Source organism: Cordyceps javanica, chromosome 1 (assembly GCF_051103115.1).
Source record: "Cordyceps javanica chromosome 1, complete sequence".
NCBI lineage: Eukaryota > Fungi > Ascomycota > Sordariomycetes > Hypocreales > Cordycipitaceae > Cordyceps > Cordyceps javanica.
Genome location: NC_139295.1, coordinates 2,083,584 through 2,098,504, shown reverse-complemented (window position 1 = coordinate 2,098,504; position 14,921 = coordinate 2,083,584). Strand labels below are relative to the sequence as shown.

Here is a 14,921-nt window from a genome sequence, read left to right as displayed (position 1 = left end):
GCTTATCTAGATACGAAGATCTTAGAATATTAAGAGCTTAATATAGAGTAATATTAAAAGTTAACTCTTTTATATTAGACACTATTATATAAATATCTTAATTTCTTTCTTATTTACTAATAACTATTATTAAATAAGAAGTAATATAATCTTCCTAATAGTTATAATATACCTAAGTAGATATATTACTATAATATTTATTTATTTCTCTAGTTCCTCTATAAAAGGCTACTAGCTTTATAGGAATATATATTTAGATTTATTTATATTATATATATTACTATAATAGTTTACTATAAAGTTACTCCCTAATTTACTTTTACTTAGGCTAAATGCTTTAGGGATCTAGGCAGATATTATTTAGCTACTAATAAGATCTAGGGTCACGAGATAATTAAGGACAATAACATTAAGAATAATATTAAGAATAATATTAAGGATTATAAAAGTTAGACTTATATTTCCTAATACTAGTATATAAAAGCTTTAGACTACTTACTAGAGGTTAGGGAGCCTTATTACTAACTTAGTATTCTAGCTTATCCTAATACTCTATAATAGCTATACTACTATAATAAGTTACTATACGTTATAGCCCTATTACTAAGTACTATAGATAGTATATTAAATCTTTTTAATTAAATTTTAGAAATGCCTAGTTACCTAGATTTATATAACGATAGTTTTCTTAGGGTATATACTATCCTATTTTCTACGATAAAAAAAAGAAATAATAAATATAATAATACTATAGAAAAAAACTATAACGAACTTAATAGTATTATTAATAAATTCCTTAATACTAGTTTAGATTAGAATATTATAAAGAAATAGAAAAAATAGCTATATAGAGGGTAAGTACTAACTACTTTATTAATTAAATTTACTAATATATATATTATAAGTTCTATATTACTATCTCCCTTATCTACTTGCTTCTAGGCTATAGTTTACCTACTAACCCCCTTAAGTAATTAACCCTGGCTAGCTAAAATAATACTAGCACTACTATGCTAGCTAATAAGTATATTATTAATAAGGAAATTACAAAGAAATAGTTTAAGAAAACGCGAGTATTTACTATAAAGATATATAATATTATTTTCTAGTATAAATTAGACACTAACGTACTTCCCTTTTACTACATAATACTAGTCTTTTTATATTATATAGCTTAATACCCTAGAGCTATAGTACTTATTTAGGATAAGTTCATATAGAAATAGCTAGTTAACGTTCTTAATAATATTTATTCTATACTAATATTAAACCTAAGGATAGTAAATAAATCCTTCCTATAACTACTACCTAGCAAGCTTTTATACTTACTCTTAGAAGACTATACTATATAGGGGTTTATATTTATAAAAGGTTACTTCCCTATTAATTAGTTTTTAAGTAAGAAACTTAAAGATAATAAAAAGATACTTAAGCCCTCCTCCCTAGGTAACGAGCGACGCTAACGTATACTCTAGCTTAGCCACTAGCTTTATAGTTAAGGACCCTAGCTTACGTAGAATAAGAACTTAGGCTATTTTACTACACTAATATATACAATAAGCTAGAGTAATTTTAATAAGAAGTTAATTAACTCTTTAGATAGTTAATTCTATTACCACTAACTATTTACTATAATATACTTATTACTTAGCTTACTAAATATCTTCGCTATTACCTTCTCTAGAAACACTAGCTAGTTATCTCTCTTTATTAAATATACCCTCGCTAAGCCCACTTCTACCCTCTACTTACTAATAATCTTATTTAACTATATCTTAGCTAATAAGGCCCCAATAATAGAGTACCTCGCGTAAGCGCCACTTAGATCCTATTCGTCTAGCATTACGCGGATTATATACTATAGCTAGCAGAATTAGGGTAAAAGATCTTATTAATTAGTAAGCCTCACGATTTAACACGATCCTAACACACCGAATTATATACACAGAATAAGTAATAACATAGGATCTTATAGCTATAGAGTAGAAAAAGATAACAGCTATACAGTTATAAGGTAACTCATAATAATAACTAAAAATAATAGAGTATTCCTTATAACCTCAATATCATTACAATAGTATAAGTATACTTAGATAGGAGATTATAATTACTTACTAAATAATATAGAACTATACTTATCATAATATAAGGTACCTTCTACCTAAAGTAAGAAGTATTACCTATAGTAACGCTAATACCTACGGCAAGATTACTACCTATAGACGTACTATATCAAGAGGTTATTAATTCTATCTTCTAGATAGGGAATCAAGTACTACGCGCTATCTTAGGATATATCTTCCTAACTACCCCTAAATATAATAATACTATACTAAAAAATTAGGTACCTTTAGTAGTAGTACTACCACTCTATACAATCACTAGCACGCTATTCTAGAATCCTTCGGGGCTCACTCCAATACTAGATACCATTTAAATCTCCTATAATCCAGGCAGACATACAGGCTACCAGCAGCCTATACTAGCTCGGAATACTTAACTCTAATACTATCCTCTTCCCTTTATTATAGTAACCCTTCAACGCGCTCTAGCGAGTACTATCCTAGCTTAACCAAGGGTAGATATAAAGCATATACTACATAAAGAGGAGGACAAATTTATCGTCTTCTACTATTTTAATAGTTTAGCTAGAAGTATACTAAGGAAAAGTTTCGTAGTAATTTTAGGATCAACCCTCGCTATACTAACACCGCCCTACTACTCCGCTAGATAGGCATAAAACAAAGGCAAAAAATACCCTAATAAGCACGAAAGTATAGCAATAAGCTACGTAGTTAGAAAGAATAGGCATAAGAGCTAGAGAGTTAGTCAAGAAATAAACCTATATAGCTACATAGCTATTCAAGTAGGCGCACCCATCTATATACCCTTACTTATTATCCACATATAAGAAACTAGTTAGCTACCCCCCCCCCTCCCTCTCTCTCTTTAGGCCTTATAGTCTTCTACCCTAATCACATCTCGCGACTATAAATATTAGCTAGACCTACATATAATAAGATTCGCGTTAAAAGCTATCTTCTATAGTTAGACCAATATTATAATAATAAGCATACTACGTGGTAGGGTTAGCATAAGTAGCCTAACTCCCTACCGCTTTCTATAGAGCCTAAGTTAGTAAAATAACTAGCTAGGAGGGTAGCTTAAACGTTTTAGCTATATGTTATTCCCGCGCGACTTATTATCTCTATTACTAGAACGAATTAATTAACTTATGTCTACTAATAGCTTAACCTTTTAAACCTTCTAGAAACAACCAAAAAATAGTATACTATAACACTAAGTATAAGGCTCTCTTTCAATAGTTACGTAACGCTTTACTTCGAAAAGCTAAGCTTATTCATAATCTTATCTAAAGGCATAGGCTTTCTATCTAGCTATACTTAGAGAATTAATTAGTTACTATTCTTCGCTCTCTACTTTAAGACCAAATTTTTAAGAGTAACTATATAGCTTAGTATACCTTCCTAGAGCTTTTCCATAGCCCTAAACCCTAGCCTACCCTAGCCACATCTACCACTATTAGGCCTTCTACTATATTATAGGCCATTATAACTCTACAGGAATCAATTAGAGCTTTAGTATTAGAGAGACATGCCTAGTAAGCAAGCCTTATAATAATCCCGTCTACGCTCCTACTAATTAATTTAGCTCTATATTTAGTCTCCTTAATATAGGCAACTAGTTAAATATTATAATTATTACTAGAAAAGAATACTATACTTATTAGATAATTATTTACGAATTCTCTAGTATACTAAAATCTTCGTATTAATTTAAGTAGCACCAAGTAACGTCTATAGATAAGCTATCAGTTAAAGAGGAGGATAAGTTACTTCTTAGTAATACACGCCCCATTTACCTAACACTCGACCTCTTAGCCCATTAACTAGTCATGGTCAACTATATATTATAATTCTATTACCGCCTAGACTATAACTCTTAAGCTATTATCGCTAGGGGTAACAATATCGCTAAGTCAGCCAAAGGCAAAAGAGACATATAACCATACTTACTAACCTATATTCTTATTCATAAGATTACAAATTATTATATAGTCAATAAGCTTATAAAGCTTTCTTTACTAAAATTCAGCATAAAGGTAAAATATTCTATTTAGCTAGAAGATTTTATTACTACTACCTAAGAAGTATATCGCGATATATATAAGTATTTTAGCGCTTTACGGAAAGAGGTTATTTATACAGTATATCAACACCAAGAATAGCTACTCGCAGACGCTAACTTCAAAGATTTATTATTATCTAATAGGGCTATAGGCTATAATAGCATCTACCATTTCGTAGAGAAAATATAAGTTAGTATTATAAATAAAATATATAGGTATTAAATATATTACATTTTATATAAGATTTTTAAGCCAAATTATCTAGACAATATCCCTTCGATATCGTTTAGGTTTAGTTCTATAATAATGCTTATAATTTTAAGAAGGCATATATAATTAGACTACCTTTAGTTTTACTCTCTAGGACATAACAAGATCCAAAAGATATAGTACATAAGATAGAAGTAGATAATTAACGTATAGTAATGCTTTTTATTTAATTTTTCTCTACTACAGTATCCAAATTCAGCTAGCTAACAGCCAGTTACGAGAGCACTATCTCTAGTAGACTATAGATTTACTATTATATAGTACTAGGTATAGACCTAAAAACATTTATATGGGCGTAGGTAGCCTAGGTTAAAGATAGCAGGGTATTAAGCCCTATAGGAGCTAGGCCCTAATTAGACAGTTTACACTCTAGTAACTAGTAGCTATCATAATAGTTAGTAGTTAAGGGAGTCTTAATATTAATCAGAATATATAATACTTATTTATCTATAAAAGAAATATCACATTATAAGCTTAACCTAGTATTCACTTTTAGCTAATATAGTAGACTAACTTAGAAGAAAGGTAATAGTTAGGCTATAGCTTATACCTTCTGCTAATATCGCGCTAGGGTAACCCTTAAAATGAATATATGTTTAAGCCTACTATACTAGTAACCGTCTATCTAACCACCACGAGCATTAGCCTTATATATTCGTTATCCTACCGCTACTTATTAAAGCATAACGCCTATTAGCAAGCTACTAGATATATTCAGTAGCTATCCTTCGATTATTTTATAGCTATAAATATCGAATAGGAGTAGCCTAACTACGTAGAGGAATCACATTAGGTTAATACTTATCTACGAAAATATAAACCCACAAGAGTAAGTAAATAGAGAAATATAGTACCACGAGGGCATAAAGCTTACAATAATAGTATCTACCTATACTCTATGTCTTTTATATCGACAACAACCTTACTAATATTAAGGAGTATCTTAACCATAGCCTTATATCCATACTTAATAGCCTACGATAGTAATATCCTACTATTCTTATCTTTCATATTAACTTTAACCTTACTAATATTAAGGAGTATCTTAATTATAGCCTCGTGTCTATTCGCGGTAGCCTATAAGAGTAGCGTTTAGCTATTCTTATCTCTTATATTAACATTAATCTTTCTAGTATTAAGGAATATCTTAACTATAGCCTCGTATCTATACTTAATAGCTTATAATAGTAATATCTAGTTATTATTATCTTTTATATTAATATTAACCTTACTAGTATTAAAGAGTATCTTAACTATAGCCCTATGTTTATACTTAATAGCCTATAATAGTAATATCTAGTTATTATTATCTTCTATATTAATATCGACCTTGCTAGTATTAAGGAGTATCCTAACTATAGCCTTATATCTATTCTTAATAGCCCATAATAGTAGCGTCTAGCTATCCTCTATATCTTTTATATTAATATTAACCTTACTAGTATTAAGGAGTATCTTAACTAATACTATATCTCTATTTTAGATAGTCTATAATAGTAGCGTCTAGCTACTATTATCTCTTATATTAATATTAACTTTACTAGTACTAAAGAGTATCTTAACTATAGCCTCGTATTTATACTTAGTAGTTATTAATAGTAATATCTAGCTACTATTATCTCTTATATCGATATTAACTTTACTAGTACTAAAGAGTATCTTAACTATGGCCTTATATCTATACTTAGTAGCTATTAATAGTGGTGTCTAGCTACTATTATCTCTTATATTAATATTAACTTTACTAGTATTAAGGAGTATCTTAACTATAGCCTTATTTCTATTCCTAGTAGCCTATAATAGTGGTATCTAGCTATTATTATCTTTTATATTAATATTAACCTTACTAGTATTAAGGAGTATCTTAACTATAGCCTTATTTCTATTCCTAGTAGCCTATAATAGTAGTATCTAGCTATTATTATTTCTTATATTAATATCGACCTTACTAATATTAAGGAGTATCTTAACTATAGCCTCGTTTCTATTCCTAGTAGCCTACGATAGTAGTATCCTACTATTATTATCTCTTATATTAATATTAACCTTACTAGTATTAAGGAGTATCTTAACTATAGCCTTATTTCTATTCCTAGTAGCCTATAATAGTAGTATCCTACTATTATTATCTCTTATATTAATATTAACCTTACTAGTACTAAAGAGTATCTTAACTATAGCCTTATATCTATACTTAGTAGCTATTAATAATAGTATTTAGCTACTATTATCTTTTATATTAATATAAACCTTATTAGTATTAAGGAATATCTTAACTATAGCCTTATTTCTATTCCTAGTAGCCTATAATAATAGTATCTAGCTATTATTATCTCTTATATTAATATTAACCTTACTAGTATTAAAGAGTATCTTAATTATAGCCTTATATCTATACTTAATAGCTTATAATAGTAATATCTAGCTACTATTATCTCTTATATCGATATTAACTTTATTAGTATTAAGGAGTATCTTAACTATAGCCTCGTTTCTATTCCTAATAGCCTACGATAATAGCGTCTAGCTATTATTATCTCTTATATCGATATCGACCTTACTAGTATTAAGGAATATCTTAACTATAGCCTTATCTCTATTCTTAGTAACCTATAATAGTAGCGTCTAGCTATTCTTTATATCTCTTATATCGATATTAACTTTACTAGTATTAAGGAGTATCTTAACTATAGCCTTATGTCTATTCTTAGTAGTTAATAATTCCTATAGCTATTCTATCGAATAGAATATCTTATTAAAGTCTAGGACTAGATATCTAGTAGCCCATAATAATAGCGTTCGACTATTCTCTATATCTCTCACATTAATATTAACCTTACTAGTATCTAGGAGTATCTTAACTATAGCCTTATGTCTATTCCTAGTAGCCTACGATAGTAATATCTAGCTAAAATTATCTCTCGTATTAATATCAACCTTTCTAGTATTAAGGAGAAGACATAATAGTAGCTTCGTTAAGTAGTATCTTACTTTAATATATACAAGATTACTTCTAGTTACTAGGTAATTACTAGCGTACTACTCTAATGCCTTATATGTCTATACCTATAGTTTAACCTAGACCTCTATTATCTATCTAAGTAGACATATAAGATCGTTTAGGGATTCTTCTACTAAATCGCCTAATTTTACGTAAGGCACCCATAATATTATGGCATAGTATAGTAAAGGGAATCTTAACTTATCTTCTACGCCAAGGGATCCTAGCTAAGATAGTATAACCATACTAAAGTAGTAGATATAGGAACAGGAGAGGCAACAATAGACAGCAGGGCCCACCAGGTATACTACTCTCGTACTATTATCTAAAGCCTCTAATCTACCCTCAACGAAAAAGTCCTAGACTAACTAATAGATAAATTAAACGACATAAGCATCTCCAGACCATACGATCTTAGTAAGACCATAGCTAAGAGCGTTAATTCTTATGTCGATCTTATTATCAGCGATAAATTTATCCAAGTTTTCATATTCGTTAAATAACTTATCAATATCATCAGGATCAACTACTATAGCCTATTAGAGCTCGTCTATTATCAATAGCCTCGTAGAGAAATAGATCCATTATATTAGTTTTAAGGTATCCAAGGCATTATCCACGCTCTTAATAAGCCTATGGTATAGTTTAGCTAAAGTCTAGGGTATTAGCGTGATCTTGGTCTTAATCTTAGCCTACGACTCCCCCTTACGCTTTAGCTACAGGATATACTCCACAACAAGGTATGCCTATAAGAAAACACCTTAAGCGCAATCTAATATCAAGATTTTAATATCTAGGTCTAGATTATACGTAGAGAAGTAGCCTTAAATATATATAATAATATCTATAGTAATATCTATATTATCTACAGTATCGAGTATAATAGTTAACCTACCTTTAAGTTATAGGATAGGATAGTAGCGATAGGAGAAGAAAATACTAAATCGAGAATCTATTAATAGAAGACCTAAGCGTAATTTCTTAAAATCTTCCACTAATACGATAGCTAATTATTTCCTATACTTATTAAGCATGTCGATAAAGAGGATAACTAGAAATCTCTTCAGGATTATTATAAGTAATAACTTAAGGAAATCCTATAATAGCTATAGATATTACTACTACTTTTCTCTAGGCTTACCCTTAGTTATTCGTTTATCCTCAAAATATTTAATCAGGTCGGCTACGGCGCCAGGAACACGCTTAAGCAACTAGTATAGGAAGCATCGAAAAAGACTAATTAAAGTTCTCTATAGCTCACGACCACGACCATAGAAAAAGAAGGAAAAGACTAGCATCTCTTTACCATAAATCAGAGGAAGTATATCCTTAGCATATTTCACTAGCGTTAACTTACTAGATCTAGGTTTTCCCTTAATCCACAAAAGACCTCGATCTTAATAGATCTACTCGATCAAGGTTTCATACTTAAGAAGCTATTTACATATACCGTTAGTAGTATCGTCGATTTTGACTTACCTACTATCTATATCTTCAAAGGCTAGTAATTTTAGATAGGCCTTTATTATCTCTAAGAGGGGTCTATAGAGGCCTACACAATATTATTAGATAATATTCGTAGGATACCTAAAAGCTACATACTATGCTTAGCAAATTATTAGGCGACCTCTAGCCTCGCTTTATTAACTAGTCTTATTAGACGTTCTCTAACGATAGTATAGTTATCCTAAGTCCTAGATTTATACTTAACGAGCCTAGAATAGTCTATATCGAGTAGCACCTTATCTTCCTCAGCGATAGCTAATAAGCCTATACTAAATACTAATTTCTCTATTACTAATAGAATATCTAAACTAGACTTAACTAACTTCCTATCTTACCTCTATAGGGTAAGGATTAGTATAGACTCTCGCGTTTCTAATAAAGCAATTTACCTTTAACAATAGACTACACTTACTCTCGAAAAAGGTTACTACACGATAATACTTATAGTTCTTAGAAAACTCGCGAGCCTATCTCTTCAGAGATATTAAGGGCTCTAAGTCGCTATTAACCACTAGATTATAAATCAAGGCAGCGTTTAGCTAACCCTAGACAAATATTTCTAACTAGTTATTTCACAAGCTAAGGTTTAGTATACTAAAAAAAAGTATTCTAAAACTAGCTTTAGATAGGTCAGAATCTTTAGAGTTACGATATTTATAAGTACGTATAAGTACCTATAGAGGTTAGCTAGGTAAATCTCTACAGTAGCGTAGCCTCTTACCTCTTTAATTAATAAGCCGCTAAGGCTATAGTTAATAAAGACGATCAGACAACAATCAGTCTAACAGAGTTAGCCAATTCTAGAGAAGCGTTAAGACTACTTACCCTATTATTTACTCGGAAGGCGATAATTTTCTCTAAGAAACCCCTACCTAAATCCTCTATAGACTAGTTTAAGAGACTACCTTATAAACTTATATTATAGCCATAGAGTAGCACCTAGATATTAGGCATATCCTTAGGCAAGAAGTCGCGTAGCTAGACGTCGTCGCTAATTAGGGATTTCTAAGAGCTAAGGGCATAGCTTCTAAGGCTAGGTACTACGATAATACTAGAAGAATCAGTATAAGCAAAAAGGTTAATAAATATAAGACTAACTCGATATTAGCACCATTCTTATCCTTAAAGAGTAGTATAACCCCTAGGAATTTATAGGTATACTTATATAAGTAAGCCTACCCTACTTAGCGTAATTAAGCAGAAAGATTATCTACGGATAATAACGTATTAATCGAGATTATAGTATAGAGAGAGTCCTTACCATATAACACCAAAGAGCAACGGACTATAGGATTAGGATCTCCCTATAAGTCCTAAATCTCGCTAAGAATAAACTTTAGGTTACGGTCTAGGTTATCAGCGTAGTCTACCAAGATCTTATTAATACGTAATATCAGCCTCTTTTTAGTCTTCAGCACTAAAGTCTTAGCTAGCCTATTACTAACGTGTCGTGTCATAGTCTAGGCCACTAGTAATATTAACAGCTATCTAAGGGACCTTTAGTAGAGGATCGTCACTAATAGGATAACGCTAGTAGTTATAAAGATAGCCACGAATAATTTAGGTATAATAGCTATCTTTATCTAGGTCCTAGATAGATTTTAACTCGGGAAGTAGATAGCATAATTAAGTATTACTTAGGCTAAGTAGGGTAATAATAAGTAGGATATAAGGCCTATACTATAAGATACCATCACTAGTATCTTATATATAGCTATCTACGTAATATAGATAAGAATTCTACCTAGCCTTAGCCTTACTATTAGATAAAGTTAAGAAAACAACTCTAAGCTTTACTTAGCAATCATATCAATAGCCCTAACGCTACCCTTTAATTTAGAGCATTAGCTTACGCAGGAGCTAGACAGGCTAGCCTAGCACATGCTAGGATATCCCCGCGTATCTCTAGAGAACCTAAGAGAGGTATAGAACTTACTAGCCAGGGAAATCTACTTAAATAATCTAGACTAGGTTACTAGTAGGCTCTAGTAAATATCAAAATAGGATAGCAGAAACATATTACCTCTCCATCAGCAGTTAGTAAAATAGCACACTATCGTTATTATAGAAGACCTAAAGCTATACTTAGTATAGATTTACGATCGTATCTTCATCAAGCTACTCCCATAGTATATTAGCTCCTACATATTCTAGCGGAATTATCTTTATACGGAGGATATTAGTAGTAGAGGACGCGAATAGCATATCCACCAAGCAATACTAGGTTACCTACAGACATACTATTATCTCATAAAACACGAATCTAACTTCCACATCGCCTAGGACCCTAGCCTATACCTCACCCCAGCAGACATCACCTAGGAGCAGTTCTACAACTTCACATTAAGCTTTAGCAGCATCGTAGACTAAGACGTCTCCCTACGTTACACGTATAGCAAGATCTACCTAACACGACTCAATTTCTACGCTCTACTCCTCCTCAGCAAGTCATACTTCTAGAGAATCGAGTATTAGTATAGGCCATACTTTACGCGCTTCTATAGGCTAATCCTATTCGTAATTAGGATCACGTTAGTAGTCCTAAGCGGACTATAGGTAGTTATCTTGGTTAGGGATGACGGCGGGGCTAGTTAGCAACAGGTAGCACTCTAGGTTAGCGTCATGGCTATCGTGTCGTTCTACGGCCTCGTCTTCGTTTTAGGCCTCCTCCTAGTATATAAAGTAATAACGGAGTAGAAGTTTACGATCTACGACTACCTCTAACTATTAGAGGAGAAGTAGGTAGCAATATAAGGGGGGTTTTATAGACCTTCTTACGTTTAGCTAGCCACACGCTACGTCTTAAATTTATCTACCCTAATATTACTATTTATATATACTAGGATCTAAGAAGCTAGATAGCTAACGTTAGCATAGCATAGGCGGGATACAAATCTACTATTTTACTTAGTATACTATATCTATTTATATTACCTAGTTAGGACTATAACTTACCATAGCGCTAAATCACGCATTAAGCATAGACATTAACCTATCGGACGCTAATAAAACTAGGTAAAACCTAAAGAAATATTCTATAGTTAAATAGACGGGCACGCCTAGATAGAAAGTATCTCTAATTCCAGAGAAAAGGCTTTTTTATATTCCGTAGCTAACTACGACTAAATTATAATATCTACCTAAAGGGGAGCATATTAAGCTTCCACTATATCTATAGATACGTAAGGGAAATACCACTCCATCCACTTAACACTACCCTAGTAAAATATCACCTAGTAAGCGTTGCGGTAGAAGGAAGTAATCGAGGATAGTACTTCCGCCTAGTAGTTCAGCTAGCGAAAGTTAGACTAGCACTATTATATACTTTCGCGAAGGATACCCACGCGTTATCATAAGCTAGACTAGGCTATCGACGGGGCATAACGTGCTTAGGTTAGCAAATAAAATAGATCTAGCCTTAACGCCCTAGAGAAACACGGCTAAAAAGATAGAATATTATTATTAGGGGGCTTTTTAACTATTATTAGTGAAGAATAGCACGCATCTCTAATTCGTCCATTAACGAGTACTTGCGTTTAGTATATTACGTCGGGCTACATAAAGGCGTAATATAGCATTTTTGCTATTCGCTATGTAGGAAAAGAGGTAGAAAGAGGCTAAACGAGATAGATAAGAAAAGGGCGGGCTCAAGGTTATAATAATAAATAATAAACTAAATTATAATACTAAGGGTACTTTAAGTAAGGCTAGCTAGGTACCTAGAAGAGGTTAGCTAGGTTAGCCGTAGCATAGGCCGGCTAGCGCACGTGATGGGGCGGAGAGCGAATTAGAAAACGGATATGCGGATAGCAACACAGGAAATACAGATACTACTCCTTAGTGCCAGTACGTTCGTTTCCAGGCCAAAAAAAGCAATAAGATGCACGAAAGTTGACATGAACCAACAATTTGCTCACTTGTCCCGTTTCCGCGGGGAGCGCGACTGACGTTTAACAGGGCGCTCGAGTCATACTCGCTCATCTTCGGAGCCTTCTGAGTCGCCGGTAGGTTCTGATTCAAGCACAGCAATCCCTTGGCTGGTGACTACAGTTTCGGCCGTGGAAGCCTCACTAGTGAAACTCGAAGCAGTGCAGCCCAAGGCTTTGGTGCGCACCAGACCTTTACTCTCCGCCTCGTTGACTCGCTTGATAATGCCATCTCTCTGCTGCTTTGTCCAATCCCGACCATTTCTGTAAGCCGCGATACCTCTCTGAAAGTCTTCTTCGTCACCAGTCAACGCAAAAGCTTTCAGTTGGGTCAGGACATATCCAGAAAATCCAGCCGGCTCTCGGGGAGGTATGGGGTGACAGGCAAACATTGTCAGCTGTCCATCTTGATAGATAGAAGTCAAAGTATACGCTTTGCCGTCGAATTCCGGCTCATTGGCTACGTATCTTCGTAGACATTGCATGCCTCGCGCACCGAGAGCGCCGTCATAATAAGCCTGACGACGAGCAACAGCGGCTGTCCCATCCGGCCCCTTCACCTGGAGGAAGAAGTTGGGAGCGATTGGTAGATCACGCTGAGTAGAGGGCACTATTTTCCCTCCAAGCTCCTCGCGTATGTTCCGCTTCAGCTGTTCAGGGCGGGCGCCATAGTATCTGTCTGGATTTCCGGCCACTATTGTGCCATCTGTCAAATGGTCTAGGTTCGTAAAGGCTGTATGGCCAGCTGTGCATTTCCTATCGCCGACATCACCTTCGATGATTGGGACAGCGACTGAGGTAACGTCCGACTCGTTTGAAGCTTGCGCATCGGCGCGCTTGAGCTTCCGGAAATTCTCTGACCTGAGGTCCGAAGGAAATACGGACGACGGATCTTGCGATAGCGCTGTGAGGATCTCGTCCACGTTCGTCGGTGCCGGCGGCACTGTGCCGTCCGGGTATTCGTATTCGGGTGGGAAGATGTTGAAATCGATGAGGTGCTGCAGGAAAGTACGATCATACGGCCCCGTGCTTTTCGTACCTGTTGTGAGGGTCCTTGCGTCGGGGTTTGCGGAGAAATGCGATCCCTTCTTCCTCGGCGACTGAGAGCCTCGTTTGCGGCGACCAAGCACCTGGCTGGAGCTCATCTGTGGAAGCGTTGTTTTCGTCAGTAACTGCAAAGGAAATGGGTAGGGAGAGAACAAACGTACGCTGCGCAACTCTTGCAAGTTAGGGCCGCCTTGTCGCGCGAAGCGCTTGATGTCCCTGAGAGCAGTTGACGACAGGTGCCCGAGTGTCTCCTCTAGCTTGTCCGAGCCATCGACTTTCCTCGAGCGGCCTCTCCTGGGGAAATATCGAGAGCTAGGAGCTGAGTTCTCGAGGTTCCTCCTGTCCAGTTCACGCAGCGCACTGCGTGTCAAGTGGCACTTTGAGAGGTTGTCCCAAAATTGGGGTGGCCGGACCTCGGGATAGAGTTTTCGTTTCCTTGCTGCTTGGTCTTCAGGGGCGGTCATAGGCTGGATTGACGCAACAAGGCGCTTCGTCATATTCGAGATCGTGGGGATGAGTCGACGTGCTTCTTATGTACGCTGTGCGGTTTACACCGACCGGCTGGCCTGTTTTATGACCTGCCATGGTGTGTGTTGCAAACACATAGTCGCTGGTCGGCACAGTCGCGACGTGGTTGGTTCGCAGATCAAGTGGGTGATACGCGGGAACGATCGCGGCCTACCTTGTTGCCAATGATAGTTGCCCAGTGCTCGGATGGCGTAACTTTGACGATGTAGTACCACTGGAGTGGAAGCGTCATAATATTAGCACAGGACTCTCTAATGAGTTACACTGTACACTGTACAGAATGTATATTGAAACCGTCAAATACACGAGGACCCCTGAGGTGGTGGTTATGTCTCACACGAACCCTACCAAGTAGCCACTACTATCATGGCTGAAATACTTGCGAATTCTCTCTTTAGCTTGTTGAAATCCCCACACTGTTGCATTTGAACGAGAAATCAGGTGAAACAATACTTGTGCCACGAGATAGTATGCTGAACATACTACACATGTT

The 14,921-nt window shown here is 34.8% G+C and overlaps 1 protein-coding gene across 1 annotated transcript; it reads right to left on the bottom strand.

Moving 5' to 3' along the window:
- Positions 1-12,894: 12,894 nt before the first annotated feature.
- On the bottom strand, positions 12,895-14,397 carry V2A60_000655 (uncharacterized protein; the record flags this gene model as incomplete). Its single annotated transcript, XM_083252023.1, has 2 exons — positions 12,895-13,998; positions 14,062-14,397. The coding sequence occupies 2 exons, from the start codon at positions 14,395-14,397 to the stop codon at positions 12,895-12,897; spliced, it is 1,440 nt and encodes a 479-aa protein (XP_083108149.1).
- Positions 14,398-14,921: the final 524 nt, after the last annotated feature.